At 41.1% G+C, this 18,342-nt stretch overlaps 1 protein-coding gene across 5 annotated transcripts in view; it reads left to right on the forward strand.

Annotated features, from left to right (window-relative positions):
- Positions 1–18,342, forward strand: part of AIG1 (androgen induced 1) — a 621,643-nt gene that overhangs the window by 562,085 nt on the left and 41,216 nt on the right. For all 5 annotated transcript variants that reach the window (XR_012232254.1, XR_012232253.1, XM_073575668.1 and 2 more), the window contains one exon: positions 10,665–10,828. Coding sequence is in view for 3 of the 5 variants with exons in the window: in XM_073575668.1 (XP_073431769.1) it covers positions 10,665–10,828 (164 nt within the window). In the remaining 2 variants the exon portion in view is untranslated. The remainder of the gene's footprint in view (positions 1–10,664; positions 10,829–18,342) is intronic.

Raw genomic sequence — 18,342 nt, forward strand, 5'->3', positions numbered from 1 at the left:
CCCAGAATTGGCTGGAATTGAGATCTGATGCCATGTTGCGTTCGGAGAGCCCTTAATGTGCTTAAACAGTGGAAACCTCCAACAAGTGACCCCATTTTGGAAACTAGACCCATTAAGGAACTTATCTAGATGTGTGGTGAGCACTTTGAACCCCCAAGGGCTTCACAGAAGTTTATAACGTAGAGCCGTGAAAATAAGAAATCTATTTTTTTTCCACAAAGATGATCTTTTCGCCCCCAAATTTTTATTTTTTACAAGGGTAACAGGAGAAATCATACCCGCACAGTTGTTATGCGATTTGTCCTGAGTACGCCGATACCCCATATGTGGGGGGGAACCACTGTTTGGGCGCATGGGAGAGCTCGGAAGGGAAGGAGTGCCATTTTGGAATGCAGACTTTGATGGAATGGTCTGCGGGCATCATGTTGCGCTTGCAGAGCCCCTGATGGGCCTAAACAGTGGAAACCCCCCACAAGTGACCCCATTTTGGAAACTAGACCCATTAAGGAACTTATCTAGATGTGTGGTGAGCACTTTGAACCTTCAAGTGCTTCACAGAAGTTTATAACGTAGAGCCGTGAAAATAAAAAATCCATTTTTTTTCCACAAAAATGATCTTTTCACCCCCAAATTTTTATTTTTACAAGGGTAACAGGAGAAATCATACCCGCACAGTTGTTATGCGATTTGTCCTGAGTACGCCGATACCACATATGTGGGGGGGAACCACTGTTTGGGCGCATGGGAGAGCTCGGAAGGGAAGGAGTGCCATTTTGGAATGCAGACTTTGATGGAATGGTCTGCGGGCATCATGTTGCGCTTGCAGAGCCCCTGATGGGCCTAAACAGTGGAAACCCCCCACAAGTGACCCCATTTTGGAAATTAGACCCCCTAATGAACTTATCTAGATGTGTGGTGAGCACTTTGAACCCCCAAGCGCTTCACAAAAGTTTATAAACGCAGAGCCGTGAAAATAAAAAGTCTTTTTTTTATTTCCACAAAAGTGATTTTTTAGACCCCAATTTTTAGACCCCCAAAGTTGGCAAATAGTGGAAACCCCTCAATTCTTACTCCAACCCTAACCCGAACACACCCCTAATCCCAACCCTAACCCTAATCCCAACCCTAATCCTAATTCTAACCCTAATTCTAGTTCGCTCTAACCCTAATTCTAACCCTAGTCGTGACCCGAGCCCTAACCCTAGCCCTAGCACAACCCTAACCCTAACCCTAGCCTAACCCTAGCCCTAACCCTAGCCCAACCCTAACCCTAGCCCAACCCTAACCCTAGCCCTAACCCTACCCCAACCCTAACCCTAGCCCAACCCTAACCCTAGCCCAACCCTAACCCTAACCCTAGCCCTAACCCTACCCTAACCCTAGCCCTAACCCTAATGGAAAACTGAAAAAAAAAATATTTTCTTTATTTCATTATATTGGCCTATATAAGGGAGTGATAAACGGGGGGGTTATGTACTATTTTTTTTATTTTGATCACTATGATCGTTTATCATAGTGATCAAAATAATGAATGGAATCTGCCAGCCGGAGCCGGCAGATTCCCGGCGGGCGCACTGCGCATGCGCCCGCCATTTTCAAGATGGCGGTGCCCATCGGAGGATGCCGGCGGGACGTGGGACCAACGGGAGGGGACGGAGGGCCACGGAGAGGTACCGGGGGGGATCGGGGACCCTATTTCTCTCTCCTCTGATGTGCGATCACATCAGAGGAGAGAGAAATTAAATGTAAAATCGCGGCTTTTTTTTTTTTGCGGTTGCTGTTATAGGGTTAATAACGGCGATCGCAAAAGCGGGGGTCGGTAAAAACTGACCGATTCATGTTCTCTGGGGTCTCTGCTACCCCTGGCAGCCGAGATCCCGGAGAAAATCCGACACTGGGGGGCGCTATTCACTTAAATCACAGCGCCGTGAATTAACGGCGCTGTGGTTTTAGTACCCTTAATTACCGCCGTTAAAAGGCGTATCGGCGGTCGTTAAGGGGTTAAGTAACATTTGATCTTGCTGGAACCTTCCAGACTCCTCCATTCTATGAGAAATCTACCATTTCACTCTACTGAGGACATTGTAGACTGTCAGCTACAGCAATTCCCCCTTTCTCCAAGTTGCCATTTAACTAAAAAAAGTTATAATAACCATATCTTAACTAGGGAAGCTCGTATAGACATGCCAATGGTCTCATTGGTTGTAGTTTATCGAATCCAATAAAACAACATCAACCATGCCATAAATAAGACACTCCATTTGGGAGCAATCCATATCTCAGTTTCTGAAGGGTTTAGAACCGTGAAAACTAGGGGTTAGAAAGATGGTTTCGTTGCCTACGCAGAGATGTGATTATTATTTATCTGCCGCGAGGGAGGTGCACGCTAGAGCTTCTTTTAATATCTCTCATTGTTTTATTTCAGCCGCATGTCTCAACAAAGAAATGCTTTCCCTTAACTAATCAACATTCCTTTCTGTGGAGAGGGGCCAAATGCTTGTAACAGGAAATGCATGGTGTCCTGTTACCAAATGCAGGCACAGAGCTGTTAAGGAGGGGGGAAGGGGGAATTGCAGGAGCTGACAGTCTACAATGTCCTCAGTAGAGTGAAATGGGAGATTTCTCATAGAATGGAGGATTCTGGAAGGTTCCAGCAAGATCAAATATTACTTAACATACATATCTTACAGTACATTACACCAGCCCAAACCAGTACCCCACCTCCACCTTGCTGGTGTCTGAGTCAGAGTGGAGCTCTCTGGCCTTTACTGATCCAGCCTTGGGCCCATCCATCTGGCCAATCAAGAGTTGCTCTCATTTCATCAGTCCATAAAACCTTAGAAAAATCAGTCTTAAGATATTTCTTGGCCCAGTCTTGATGTTTTATCTTATGTTTCTTGTTGAAAGGTGGTCTTTTTTCAGCCTTCCTTACCTTGGCCATGTCCCTGAGTATGGCCCACCTTGTGCTTTTTGATACTCCAGTAACGTTGCAGCTCTGAAATATGGCAAAACTGGTGGCAAATGGCATCTTGGTAGCTTGACGCTTGATTTTCCTCTATTCATGGGCAGTTATTTTGTGCGTTTTTTTATCAATACGCTTCTTGCGGCCCTGTTGGATATTTGCCATGAAACGCTTGATTGTTCGGTGATCACACTTCAAAAGTTTGGCAATTTCAAGACTGCTGCATCCCTCTGCAAGACATCTCACAATTTTTGACTTTTCAGAGTCCGTCAAATCTCTCTTCTGACCCATTTTGCCAAAGGAAAGGAAGTTGCCTAATAATTAAGCACACCTTATATAGGGTTTTGATGTCATTATACCACACCCCTCCTCATTACAGAGATGCAAATCACCTGATTTACATAATTGGTTGTTGGCTTTCAAGCTTATACAGCTTGGAGTAGGACAACATGTATAAAAAGGATGATGTGATCATAATACTCATTTGCCTAATAATTCTACACACAGTGTATATATCTATCTATCTCTATATCTATCTATCTATCTCTATCTTAGAGATAGACTATCTGTCTATATCTATCTATCTATCTCTATATCTATCTATGTATCTATATATCTATATCTGTATCTATCTGTCTATCGATCTGTATCTATCTCTATATCTCTATCTATCTATATCTATCTATCTGTATGCCTATCCATCTCTATATCTATAGGCCCCTTCACACTAAACGATGTCCCAGCGATCCCACCAACGATCCGACATGATGGGATCGCTGGGACATCGTTAGACAGCCCCAGCGATCAGGACCAGCGACGCTGGACGCTGGTTTCTAATGTAAACGTCGGGTATCCAGGAGCCGCGCGACTCCTGGATACCCGCTGTTTACCTTGGAAACCAGCATACACACTGGTTTCCAAGGTAAACATCGGGTATCTAGGAGCCGCGCAACTCCTGGATACCCGACGTTTACATTAGCAACCAGCGTCCAGCGTCGCTGATCGCTGGTCTCTCGCTGCCACACGCAGCGATGCGCTCTGGGCAGCGGGAGACCAGCGATCGAAAAACGGCCCAGGCCGCTCGAGCACGATCAGCGATAACCGGCAGGGGGGCCAGTCGCTGATCCCCGTCACACACAGCGATCTCGCTGGCGAGATCGCTGATGTGTCACAAAATCAGTGATCTCGCTACCGAGAACGCTTAGTGTGATGGGGCCTTATCTCTAGCTATCTATCTCTATCTTAGAGATAGATAGATAGATATAGAGATAGATAGACTATCTATATCTATCTCTATATCCATCATCTATATATCTATCTCTATATATCTAACTATCTCTATATCTACCTATCTATCTATGTCTTTACCTAAAATAAAAAATAGGCAGCATTCCAAATTAAATGTGAAAAAGTGGATACTTTACTGATCCTCAGTCCGAAACGCGCGTCAGGGCGGACGCGCTATCCAGACATTGGAGTACCTCCTGACCACCACTGCCGGTAATTATTATATAATGGGCTTTGTTCCCTGGGTATATAGCGGCCATTTTTTGGCAGTAATATAGGTAGTGTAATTGGTGATCAGTCAGGATGTGTGGCTGCATTTATGCATCATCCCACAAATATTTACTGTCATGTAGTGGCAATGTATGCTAATTATAGTAGCCACTTTTTAGTGGTGGATGCTTAATTTAATATAATAGACATCTATAATGTGGTCTCTTTATATTATGTAGTATTATGTAATATATGGTATACAACCTCAGTAGTGAAATCTGAGATATATTAATTTTGGTATATGGTAATTGTAATGTTATTGTTCTCTTTGAGGTTGACCTACTATATTGAATAAATTGCCATATTTGGATAGTCATATAATTGGAGACATATAGCAGCCTGTATTCTCTATGTGCTGGATGTGTGCGTCTTTTTTATGTGTGTAATCACAATATACATATGTGTATGTCTATTTCCCCTTACTCCTCTAATTGGTGATGTGTAATATTTTATATATGGTTCTATAAATAAAGTCTGTTTCATATTAGTATAAGAGCCTTTTAATCATCTTTTTCTTCATGGATATGCTATCTATCTATCTATAGATCTATCTATTTATCCCATATCTATCTCTATATCTATCTATAATATATATCTACAGTATATCTATATACAGTATATATATATATATATATATATATATATATATATATATAACATTATACCCTATGAGGGGGGGCAGCATTATACCCTATGATGGGGCAGCATTGTACCCCATGAGGGGGCAGCATTATACCCTATGAGGGGGTGCATTATACCCTATGAGGGGGGCAGCATTATACCCTATGATTTGGGCAGCGTTATACCCTATGAGGGGGGCAGCGTTATACCCTATGAGGGGGGCAGCGTTATACCCTATGAGGGGGGCAGCGTTATACCCTATGAGGGGGGCAGCTTTATACCCTATGAGGGGGGCAGCTTTATACCCTATGAGGGGGGCAGCGTTTTACCCTGTGAGGGTGGCAGCGTTATATTCTATGAGGGGGACTACATTATATTCTATGAGGGGTCTACATTATATTCTATGAGGGGGTTGCAGTATACTATATGAGGGGCTGCTTTATATTCTATGAGGGGGCCACACCAACTCCTGCTATGTAATTAAGATTTGTACTACCTTATATTATACCCTGATAGTAGCGCGTTTTACCACACAATTGGAGGTCTTGTATTTATTTCTATGTAGCTACATCGTGGGCCCCAAGAATGATTTTCTCTGGAGGGCCCAGGGTGCTCCAGTCCGACGCTGCATCTTATAGCAGCCAAAACAGCTGTTAGGTGCACGTTAAAGCAGCAACATAGTAGAAAATGTTTAATGAAGACTATTTAAAAAGTTGCTTAGCTTTGTATTTCGGAAGAAAATAGTCAATGAAAAAATTGCCTGTGAATGTGTAGCCTTTATGTTGCCAATGTGGAGCCCCCAGGGGAAAGTAGATACAGTGCAGCGACATGATTGCTGTGCGCAAAGTGCTCTTCCAAGCTACAAGATCTGCATGTGAGGCCCCCACGATATGTCAGAATGACGAACACTAGATGACATTCTATGAGTCACTTGGAAGCCGAGCTCTGTTACAATGGCACCTGTCAGGTGGTGGGATATAGGAGGCAGCAAGTAAACCATTCTGCAAGTTTATGTGTTGGAAGCAGGAAAACTTAGCGAGCAGAAGCATTTATGTGACTTTGACAAATGCTGAATGGAGATTACTAGACAATAGAGCCAGATCAATGCTAAAACAGCAGGTTTACACACCGGAACACATATAAGTCTTGCATCAACTGCACATATACAGTATTGTAAATGTGTGGAAACGCAGAGAACATAATAATCATTCACCATTGGGGTATGGAAAAAATATAACATATGATAAGTAACATAATTTGAACTCCTTATAAATGGTCTGCCAATGTATTAAAAAACACATACTTCTCAGGACTGGAAACATTCAATACCATTAAAATCCACAACCATGTGTCTTTATTAAGCGAATATTCCATCTGCTACCACTAATATAAAAAAAATCTTCCAAGGTTTACAACGTGACTATTATGTACAAAAGCCACAAAGTGTAATCCCACAGCACTAAGGAGCATACATGAAAACGTAAGAATAACACAGGCTATATATAATTCTTAAAACCAAGCCACAATATCTGTTGCCGAGATTTTGATGTGCTGAGTGAAATGCCCAATTTCTGGCTGACAGGCACATTATGTAATGCAAGTACTAACGCTTACATGGATAGATTTATGGAATAAGCTACATTAATCATTCTTGTCAGATTATTTGGGGGATTTTTGTGCATTTTCAGACATGTTACTTTAATATATTGACCGATTCAGAAGGGGCTATTTTGTGCTTTAAGACAAAGCTATAACTTCTCTACTGTTCTTTCGACTTGGCTATATGAGAGCTTAGTTTTTTATGACGTTCACCATGCAGTGAGTTTTATTCTTCAATTTATTTTATATTTTTTTTAGTTCTGTTGCAGTAAGAAATCATTTTAAAAATATATATATTTTTGGTCACAATTTTTTTCAGAGGCACCCTCTAGTGTTTTCATTCTTCTTGGTTTACAGAGCTATGCAGGGGTTTGATTTTCTGATAGAACAAGCTCTAGTTTTGACTGGTGCCATGTTGGGATACATATGATTTTGTATTCATTTTTGTTAGACTGGACAAACAAAAACAGCAAATCTGTGTTTTTCATATTTTTTGGGCATTTGATATATGGGAAAAAAATAAATAAAATATATGTGGGTTCCGCTCTCTGTGTTGTGCATTTTACAACCACCTACAACTGCAGCAAGAAACGTGGACTTCTTTGTCTTGTAACGTGCCGCAGGGCGCTATCCATGGATGATGCACTCAGCTCTTAAGTCCCAGCATGTTACATGAAGGTGGGGGTCCTGGTGTCACAATCCATTTTTGGATTTGTGGCAGATCTGGTTTCTTTAACTTAAAACTTTTTTCTCTTCAGGCCATCGGGGGTAAATGTCAGTTTTTCCCCCCACTGGCTTGCTGGTGTAATTGCATTGCTGCTGAGTCAGCTGATGTGGGTGGTGACCACTCCCCCATCCTTTAAAAGGTCACCTGATGCATCAGCTGACTATCTGTGTTAGTTCATTCTACAGTGACCAAGCTGCAGAAAGGAGCTCTCTGGGTGCAGTGGTGCTTTGCTGAGTTCACTTGTCAGGTGATTTACTCTGCTGTGCGGTGCTTTGCAGCAGAGGGAGCTAAGTGTTGCATTTTTTGTTTACTCTATCCCGTTTGGTGCTTCTCTGTCCTTACCTTTTTTTGTATTAGTGCAGCAGTGGGACCAGTGCTCTCATCTGCCAGTTCCCTACTTAGGGATAGGATCAGGGCAAGTGATGGATTAGGTATCCTGCTTGGCAACGGGGTGAAAGAACCCGTATAGGGATGCTAGTAAGATGAGGGCACTTCCTCAGGAGGTGTCCATTTCTCCCGTTCCCTATCGACTGGGCCCACCGTTGTTAAAGTTTCCCTGGTGTTCCGTTGTGTGTTGTGCTGTCCATTGACCGACCTTTTGTAGGGTCGTGTCACACCTGGCTTGGTGTGGGGACGTGTGCTATGGTTGCGCTATGCCATTGCAGGCCGCATATAACCCGTGACAATGGATTGCCAAGACCAGGTGTTGGACAGTTCAAAGAAAGAGACCAGCAGTCAAAAATAAACTTTTTACTCAATGATACCTGGGAATTGATTATATACAATAGATAGCGGGCACATATCTTAATGAACGTTTATTGCATTTTTCACACACAGATTCCCTCCTTTTTACTCACTTGTCCTCTACCTTCACCTTTCCTCTTTACATCACCACAGCACAGATCAGTAGTACACTCCAGTTTGCAGGAGTCCTATGCTCAACCCGCGGTTCTGCATCCTTTTCCACTTATGGGAGATACTTGGCCAGTACTTATCTTCTGTCTATGATGGACTGGAACTCCCGCTTGGGACACCTTCTTCGTCTTAAGTACTCCGTCCCGTCTAGGCCCGATACCTTCTAAAGTCATAAACTCTGGGCTGTACCGCCTGGACCTCTTCCAGGACCCTTCTCCAGAGAATCACTCCGACTCCCAGTCACTTTTCCTTTTTATTTCTCTGGATAATGCTATCTCTTTCTTTCGGTCTTTTCTCTAAGGACACCGTTGAATGCGGCTATGCCCACATTGGACCTTAAGTCCTTTCTCTAGACCCTATCTGGCTCACTACAAGGAAAATGCCAATGGGAAAGTGGGCAATCCTTATATTCAGACCACCTCACCCCACACCCCTGTATTACACTAGCAGGATGCTGATGAGTTATCCTAGCAGCTAAGGGCCTAATAAATTCTAATACTCCAATAATCCCCACCATAGGTAGGTCTTAGATTGTTGTATATCCGGGCAGTGAGCTGTTCATGTGCCCAATTGACATTACATGGAAAACACACTGACCAGCATTAGCTTTTGTGTACATAAGTACAGTAGTTTTCTACACAGCCGGATTGTCTATGTAGAGAATATCACCGCATGTACTATTCTGGTCGCTTATACTGACCAGAATAGTGCATGTAATAGCAGGTGACTCTTGCACCGATCTGTGACACGGAGTCCGTCTCCTCCACAATTTGCAGTCTCTCTACTTTTTTCTGTATGATAGATAACACAAATAAAAATATGCACAGTTTGTGTCACAGCATTTGTGAAAATTCTTTAAACTCCTTAAAATATAATTTTATTATAACATTACAGTAATTGCTGTAAAATGAAAAATAAAGAACAGAATAGTTTATTTTAGTCACCCAGAAAAAAATGAATAATAAAATGCAACCAAAAAGTTATGTGTATCAGTAAAAATTACAGCTCACCTTGAAGAAATAAGTGCTCATGCAGCGTCATCAAAAGAGGACTAAAAAAAATTCTGGCTTTCAGAATATGGTGACACAAATCGAATTTCAATTTTTCAAAAATAGTGACGCTATAAATATTTGATATTAACAAAATTGTGCTTAACCACTGAATAAAGTGTAATTTTTTTCCTCAAGATGAGTACTATAAACAATTATCCCAAAAAGCAAAGGCAGTTCATTTTTATTATTATACACCAAAGTTTTTTTCCTTGTTCTGTACATCATATGGTAAATTAAATGGTGTCATTAAAAAAAATACATGTCTCAGAATCATCCTTAACCCCACGAGGTGAGATCTCGCATGGAGCCTCAGACCGAAGACGATTGACAGTCATTTTGTGTTTCTTCCATTTTCTTATAATTGTGCCATCACTTGTTGCCTTGTCACCAAGTTGCTTGTCTATTGTCCTGTAGCCCATCCCATCCTTGTGCAGGTCTACAATTTTTTCCCTGTTGTCCTTAGACAGCTCTTTGGTCTGGGCCATGATGGAGAGGTTTGAGTGTGTGGACAGGTGTCTTTTATACAGGTTACAATTCAAACAGGAGTAATTAATACAGGTAATGAGAGCATAGTAGGAGGGCTTCTTAAAGAAAAACTAACAGGTCTGTGAGAGCCAGAATTCTTGCTGGTTGGTAGGTGATCAAATACTTATTGCATGCAATAAAATGCAATTTAATTATGTAAAAATCACACTAAGTGATTTTCAGTTTTTTTTATTTTCAGATTCTGTCTCTCACAGTTGAAATGTACCTGCAATAAAAGTTACAGACCTCTCCATGCTTTGTAGGTGGGAAAACTTGTAAAATCGGCAGTGTAACAAATACTTATTTTCCCCACTATATGAGAAGTCTGTTGTTTTACTCAGCATACAGTACAGTCTAAGTAGACATGGCATGCTTGTATAAATGCCCAGAGAGGATTGTTTGATCCATCTGCCTGAGCTGGCCTTGTGCATGTGTCACATCTGGTCTGAAATGCCTTCTCTATGAAATAAATATTACTTTTCCTACCTAGCTACTGCATAGAATGGTGTGTTTAATGTGTCCCTCAATTTTTTACCCAGTACCGGCTTAACACATTAACATTCTTCAGATTCCCAACATTGGTTAGTTTTATTAGTCGCTTTCACTGTACTTTAAATCTAGGAAGTGCCGTGGAAGTATTTTCTGGAATTAAGATACGCTGGAAATTCAACAAGTAACTCCTTTGTTTCCTTCTGCTTTCTTTCAGGGTGTGTTGGGTTCATCATGTGACAGGAGTATGGGTGTACCCTCTTCTGGAATACATCAGTCCTCTAGCCAAAATAGTCTTCTTCTTTCTAGTTACTGCTATCATTAACATCTACTATGTTCTGGGTGAAAAGCTAAACAGTTACATTTGGGACTTGGATAAATGTAAGTTTTGTAGCAAGTCTAATCTATAATTCTGTGCAATGAAAACATTGTTAAAAAAAATGTAAAGTAAAAACAAGTAGAATCAGTTGGATTTTCTGTTTTTGTCAATACTGACCTGATGTGACGCATTCATCATATAGTTTTCAGTTTCTAGTACATTTAGCTGATTAGGCAAAACAAACCATAGAGCATGATGGAAGGGGATCATTAAACAGCCAAACATGCAGGGCAGGGACCTGAGCTCCTGCCGAGCAACCCCGGAAATACTCGGCAAGCTCCGTGCATACACTGTACACGACAGTGTATGCACATAGTTTAACGACCCCGAGATATGCCATCGTACCCCCTGAGGTACACGTAGAATCTAGAGATGTTAAAAAAGTAAGGCTGAACATTCTAGGACATTTAGAGATCTGAATACTGTTTAATTTTAGACTGTCTTGCCTCTAATGAATCATGGCAGCATTAAATGAGGAAACACTATGAAGCAAATAGAGAGGTTGCATTAATTTAAGCTAGGTCTTTATTATTATAGAGCATTGGAAACAATTAATAAATGAGCATTTGTAGGAGCAGAAGGGTGCCACGTAAGAATAGCAAACAGCTATCCGTGACCAAAACAATACTGGCTGCCAAATGGAAGGTAAGCCCCTGTCTGAGGATGGCCCTTTCAGTTAATTTAGTTTATCACGTTCTTTATACTATTTGGCTGGTTCTTTTTATTGGATTACTTAAAGAAGCACTTTTTTCATTAAATGTGTGTATATGTGTATGTAGTGCAGTGTGAATGTATTAATATACTCACCTATCACTATCTTCTTCGGAATTAAGCACCATTCCGCTCCCCTTTTCATTGATGTCACTTCATTTCAGATTAGCTGGCTAACTATGCTCTATACGTGAGTCTCTTTTACAGTGTAAGTCTTTAGAGCCTCGTTGTAATGCTCCATATACTTACAATGTAAAAGAGACTTGTGAGAAGCACAGAACACAGTGTGACTCAGAGAGTCTGCAGAGTGTTGATGTCACTGAGAAGCAGAGCAGAATAGCGCTAGATCCCAGAGAAGGTAGGTAGGAGAGTATATTAATACACTCACAATGCACACCGTATACAGTCATGGCCGAAAGTGTTGGCACCCTTGAAATTGTTCCAGAAAATCAACTGTTTCTCAAAGAAAATTATTGCAATTACACATGTTTTGTTACTCACATGTTTATTCATTTGTGTGTTTGGAACACAGAAAAACAAAGAAAGACAAATTGGACATAGTTTCACACACAACCTCCAAAATGGGCCAGAAAAAATTGTTGGCATATTTCCAAAATTGTGAGAAAGCAACTTTGTTTCTAGTATGTGATGCTCGTTTAACCCCCTAATGACAGCTGATATGCATTTTAACAGTGGCAGTTAAGGGTACTTATTCCACCGCGTCGCTTTTTAATGGCACTGAGACATAAGTGTGTAGTATCCCCCCAGTGTCGGAAATTCTCTGGGGTCTCGGCTACTGGCAGTAACCGAGACCCCAAAGAACATGATTTGGGTCGGTTTACTGACCACAGTGTTGCGATCATCGTTATTCACAGAATAACGGCGAATTCTAAAAAAGTCAGATTTCCCATTTAGTTTCTCTTTCCTTTGATGTGATCGCAGATTAGAGGAGAGAGAAATGGGGTCCCCCGATCCCCCTTCCTGGCACCTCCGGTGTCCGTGGACCCTCCAGCTTCTCCCCGTGATGTCCCCCTGCTGGCAGCATCTTCTTAAGGGAAGATAATGGCAGGTACATGTGCAGTGCGCCCACCGAGATCTGCCATCCAGCATCGGGCAACAATAGGAAATTTTTTCTATTGGTTCATTTTGATCAATGTGATAGGGTCTATCATAGTGATCAAAATAAAAAATAGTAAATCAAACCCTCCCTATATCACCCTCTTAGTTAGGTAAAACTGATAAAATGAAAAAATGTATTTATTTCCATTTTTCCATTAGGGTTAGGGTAAGCGTTGGGGCTAGAGTTAGGGCTAAGGTTAGGGTTGGGCTAGAGTTAGGGTTGGGCTAGGGTTAGGATTGGGGCTAGGGTTAGGATTGGGGTTAGGGTTGGGCTAAAGTTAGGGTTGGGCTAAAGTTAGGAGTGGGCTAGGGTTAGGGTTGTGGTTATGGTTGGGATTAGGGTTAGGGGTGTGTAAGGGTTAGGGTTGTGGTTAGGGTTATGGTTGGGGTTGAGATTAGGGGTGTGTTTGGGTTAGGGATGTGGTTAGGATTATGATTAGGGTTGGGATTAGGGTTAGGGGTGTGTTGGGGTTAGAGTTGAAGTTAGAATTGGGGGTTTCCACTGTTTAGATTCATCAGTGGGTCTCCAAACGCGACACGGCACCCACCATTGAGTCTAGCTAATTTTGGGTTCAAAAAGTCAAACGGTGTTCCTCCTTTCCGAGCCCTGTCATGTACCCAAACAGAAGCTTTCCACCACATACGGGGTATTGGCGTACTCAGGAGAAATTGCACAACAAATTTTGTGTCCATTTTCTCCTGATACTCCTGTGGAAATCAAAAAAGTTTGGTTCCAATGTAATCTTTTTGTGAAAAAGTAAAATGTTCATTTTTTCTTCCACATTGCTTTAGTTCTCATGAATGACCTGAAGGGTTAACTTCTTGAATGTGGTTTTGCGCACCTTGAGGGGTGTAGTTTTTAGAATGATGTCAATTTTGGGTATTTTCTGTCATATTGACCCCCCAAACTCAATTCAAATGTGAAGTGGTCCCTAAAAAAATGGTTTTGTAAATTTTATTGGAAAAATGAGAAATCACTGGTCAACTTTTAACCCTTATGATGTCCTAACAAAAAAAATTGTTTCCAAAATTGTGCTGATGCGAAGTAGACATGTGGAAAATCATTCCTTAACTATTTTGTGCAATATAACTCTCTGATTTAGGGGCACAAAAATTAAAAGTTTGAAAATTGCAAAATTTTCAAAATTTTTGCCAATTTTCCATTTTTTTCATAAATAATCAAAATAAATCATAAATATCAAAGAAGTTTTACCACTAACATGAAGTACAATATGTCACGAAAAAACATTCTCAGAATCTGTGGGATCTGTTGAAGTGTTCCAGAGCTATAACCTCATAAAGTGACAGTGGTCGAATTGTAAAAATTGGCTTGGTCATTAAGTATAAAATTGGTCCTTTCACTAAGGAGTTAAAAGCAGGCACTATTGTTGGTATATATACCAACATAGTTAGCAAGGCCGAAAAAAGACATTTGTCCATCCAGTTCAGCCTATATTCTGTCAGAATAAATCCCCAGATCTACGTCCTTCTAAAGAACCTAATCACTGTAAGATACAATATTGTTACGGTCCAGGAAGACATCCAGGCCCCTCTTGAACCCCTCGACTGAGTTCGCCTTCACCACCTCCTCAGGCAAGGAATTCCAGATTATCATTGCCCTAACTGTAAAGAATCCTCTTCTATATTGGTGGAAAAACCTTCTGTCCTCCAGACGCAGAGAATGCCCCCTTGTGACCATCACATTCCAGGGTATAAACAGATCCTTGGAGAGATATTTGTATTGTCCCCTTATATACTTATACATGGTTATTAGATCGCGCCTCAGTCATCTTTTTTTCTAGACTAAATACATTGCATTGCGAAAGTATTCGGCTCCCTGGAACTTTTCAATCTTTTCTCACATATGATTCAAGCATAAAGATACCAAATGTAAATTTTTGGTGAAGAATCAACAACAAGTGGGACACAATTGTGAAGTTGAACGAAATTTCTTGGTTATTTAAAATTTTGGAAATTGTGGAAATTGAAAAACTGAAAAGTGGGGCGTGCAATATTATTCGGCCCCTTTACTTTCAGTGCAGCAAACTCACTCCAGAATTTTATTGTGGATCTCTCAATGATCCAATGTTGTCCTAAATGACTAATGATGATAAATATAATCCACCTGTGTGTAATCAAGTCTCTGTATAAATGCACCTGCTCTGTGATAGTCTTAGGGTTCTGTTTGAAGCACAGAGAGCATCATGAAGACCAAGGAACACAACAGGCAGGTCTGTGATACTGTTGTGGAGAAGTTTAAAGCCAGATTTGGATACAAAATGATTTCCAAAACTTTAAACATCCCAAGGAGCACTGTGCAAGCGATCATATTGAAATGGAAGGAGTATCATACCACTGCAAATCTACCAAGACCCGGCCGTCCCTCTAAACTTTCATCTCAAACAAGGAGAAGACTGATCAGAGATGCAGACAAGAGGCCCATGATCACTCTGGATGAACTGCAGAGAGCTAGAGCTGAGGTGGGACAGCCTGTCCATAGGACAACAATCAGTCGTACACTGCACAAATCTGGCCTTTATGGAAGAGTGGCAAGAAGAAAGCCATTTCTCCAAGATATCTATAAAAGGTGTCATTTAAAGTTTGCAACAAGCCACCTAGGTGACACACCAAACATGTGGAAGAAGGTGCTCTGGTCAGATGAAACCAAAACTTTTTGGCAACAATGCCAAACGATATCTTTGGCGTAAAAGCAACACAGCTCATCACCCTGAAAACACCATCCCCACTGTCAAACATGGTGGTGGCAGCATCATGGTTATGGGCCTGCTTTTCTAAAGCAGGGACAGGGAAGATAGTTAAAATTGATCGGAAGATGGATGGAGCGAAATACAGGACCATTCTTGAAGAAAACCTGTTGGAGTCTGCAAAAGACCTGAGACTGGGACAGAGATTTGTCTTCCAACAAGACAATGAACCCAAACATAAAGCAAAATCTACAATGGAATGGTTCACAAATGTATCCAGGTGTTAGAATGGCCAAGTCAAAGTCCAGACCTGAATCCAATCGAGAATCTGTGGAAAGAGCTGAAAACTACTGTTCACAAACGATCTCCATCAAACCTCACTGAGCTTGAGCTTTTTGCCCAGGAAGAATGGGTAAGAATTTCAGTATCTCAATGTACAAAACAGAGAGACATACCCCAAGCAACTTGCAGCTGTAATCGCAACCAAAGGTGGCGCAACAAAGTATTAAGTTAAAGGGGCCGAATAATATTGCACGCCCCCCTTTTCAGTTTTTGACTATCCACAAAAATTTAAAATAACCAATAAATTTCATTCAACTTCACAATTGTGTCCCACTTGTTGATTCTTCACCAAAAATTTACATTTGGTATCTTTATGTTGGAAGCATGATATGTGGGAAAAGGTTGAAAAGTTCCAGGGAGCCGAATACTTTCGCAAGGCACAGTAATCCTAATTTTCTAATCTCTCTGGGTATTGTAGTTCCCCCTTCCCCTTTATTAATTTTGTTGCCCTTCTTTGTACTCGCTCTAGTTCCATTTTATCCTTCCGGTGCCCAAAACTGTACACAGTACTCCATGTGCGGTCTAAACAGGGATTTCTATAGAGGCAGTATAATGCTCTCATCATGTGTATCCAGACCTCTTTTAATGCATCCCATGATCCTATTTGCCTTGGCAGCCGCTGCCTGGCACTGGCTGCTCCAGGTAAGTTTATCCTTAACTAGGATCCCCAAGTCCTTCTCCATATCAGATTTACTCAGTGGTTTCCCGTTCAGTGTGTAATGGTGATATTGATTCCTTCTTCCCATGTGTATAACCTTACATTTATCATTGCTAAATCACATCTGCCACCTTTTGGCCCAAGTTTCCAACTGATCCAGTTCCATCTGTAGCAGAATACTATCTTCTATTATATTGACTGCATTATATAGTTTTGCATCATATGCAAATAATGATATTTTACAGGGTAAACCTTCTACCAGATTGTTAATAAATATGTTGAAGAGAATAGGTTCCAACACCGACCCCTGCGGTACCCCACTGGTCACAGAGACCCAGTTAGAGAATATACCATTTATAACCACCCTCTGCTTTCTATCAATAAGCCAGTTACTTACCCATTTACACACATTTTCCCCCAGACCCAGCTTTCTCATTTTGTGTACCAACCTCTTGTGTGGCACGGTATCAAACGCTTTGGAAAAATCAAGATATACCACGTCCAATGTAAATGGTATATCTTGTTTAATATACTGTATCAATATCAGTGTTTATAGTGGAAGGCCTTTTCTTATCTCAAACTGTACAGTAGAGCACTCTATCATAAACTATATGAGGTTACACTGCGCTAAATTCCTGGGCCACAATTGTTACTTCCAGACACTATTAAATAGACCTGTGTTGACCTGAAATAAAGATTTCACAACAGATTAACATATAATAGGGTGATGAGCAGGATCTTTTTTTGTAGTTATTAGCCTCGTATGCTGAATTAAATTTGCAGACATGGGGTATTAGGCCTTTGCGGAAAACCTGTTTAAAGAATGTAGCCATTCCCAGAAGAAATAACTAAATGATTTTACCAGAAAGTACAGTCATCAAGTGTTTTCTTTATTTGAGAATTGTTGCCTCTGCCAGACATACAAGAAGGCCAGATTAAGCAGACTTAAAAAAAATGTAAAGCAGCCTTCAAGCAGATTTACAGCCAACAAGGTGGGCATCATAGAAGTAAATATACCATACAAGAAACTTCTGCATAGCATAAGCTGCAATTGTAGTTGCTCAGTCCCAACATGTCAACATGTTCTGTGACATCTTGGTTTTGTTTCAATACCTAGAACCAAAATCATAATCCACTTTTTAATGTGTTTAGAAATCTAAGTGGCCTCTTACTTCCAACTGAACAGTAGGAAGATTTTCCTGTATTTGTAATCTTGTAGGTAATTTTTTCACCTTAGCTCATTCATGACGGTGGCATGAAGCTTAGAAACTAATAAATTGGAGTAAATGACAATGTCAAGGGTTTGTAGTATGCGCAAGGACTTGCACCTTGACTTCACCAAGAGTGTCCTTAGCTTAATGCTAGGCCTTGTGTAATAGACTGCTTTATTAAATGGTGTTTCTCAGCTTTGAAATTTGTATTAACGCAAGCACAGGTCCTTGTAGGGACTGTGGTAGATCAGCTCACTCAGCTGCTCAAAGGAACATTTTCCATTTAAGTTTTCAACTGGTTTGTTAAAACATACTGCAAAAACCAGTGTAACATTAGGTAAATAAACACGGCCCTTCTGGAATAAAGGGAAAAACAAAATAGCGTACAGTCTATATGGCTTCAGAGATCCACCCACTCAGGGAAAAAAAAAAACACAGTTCAGTTCTCTTCAACATGAGCACAGCTGTGGAGATCTTGTCTCCAGACAGACTGAATGAATCCAAATGGTCCACATTTAGCCTCTGGACCAAACCCTGGGGTCGAGATATGGTGAACAGCCTCCCACCCACTCTTCAGCTGTTCACAAAATCCTAGCCCTTAATATGGCTGATTAACCCCTCTCAGCTCTTAGTATGCTGGAGCATTTTTCCAGGCTCATATCACTGAGGCTAACATCCTGAGTGACACATATCTCCCCTCCAGTATTTTACCAGTGACCTTCTCCCAGTGCCCTTATGAAAAGAGGAGCCATATCTATAGCTAAGCACAA

The sequence above is a fragment of the Dendrobates tinctorius genome, unplaced genomic scaffold, assembly GCF_039654945.1.
Source record: "Dendrobates tinctorius isolate UK_male_01 unplaced genomic scaffold, ASM3965494v1 ptg000046l, whole genome shotgun sequence".
NCBI lineage: Eukaryota > Metazoa > Chordata > Amphibia > Anura > Dendrobatidae > Dendrobates > Dendrobates tinctorius.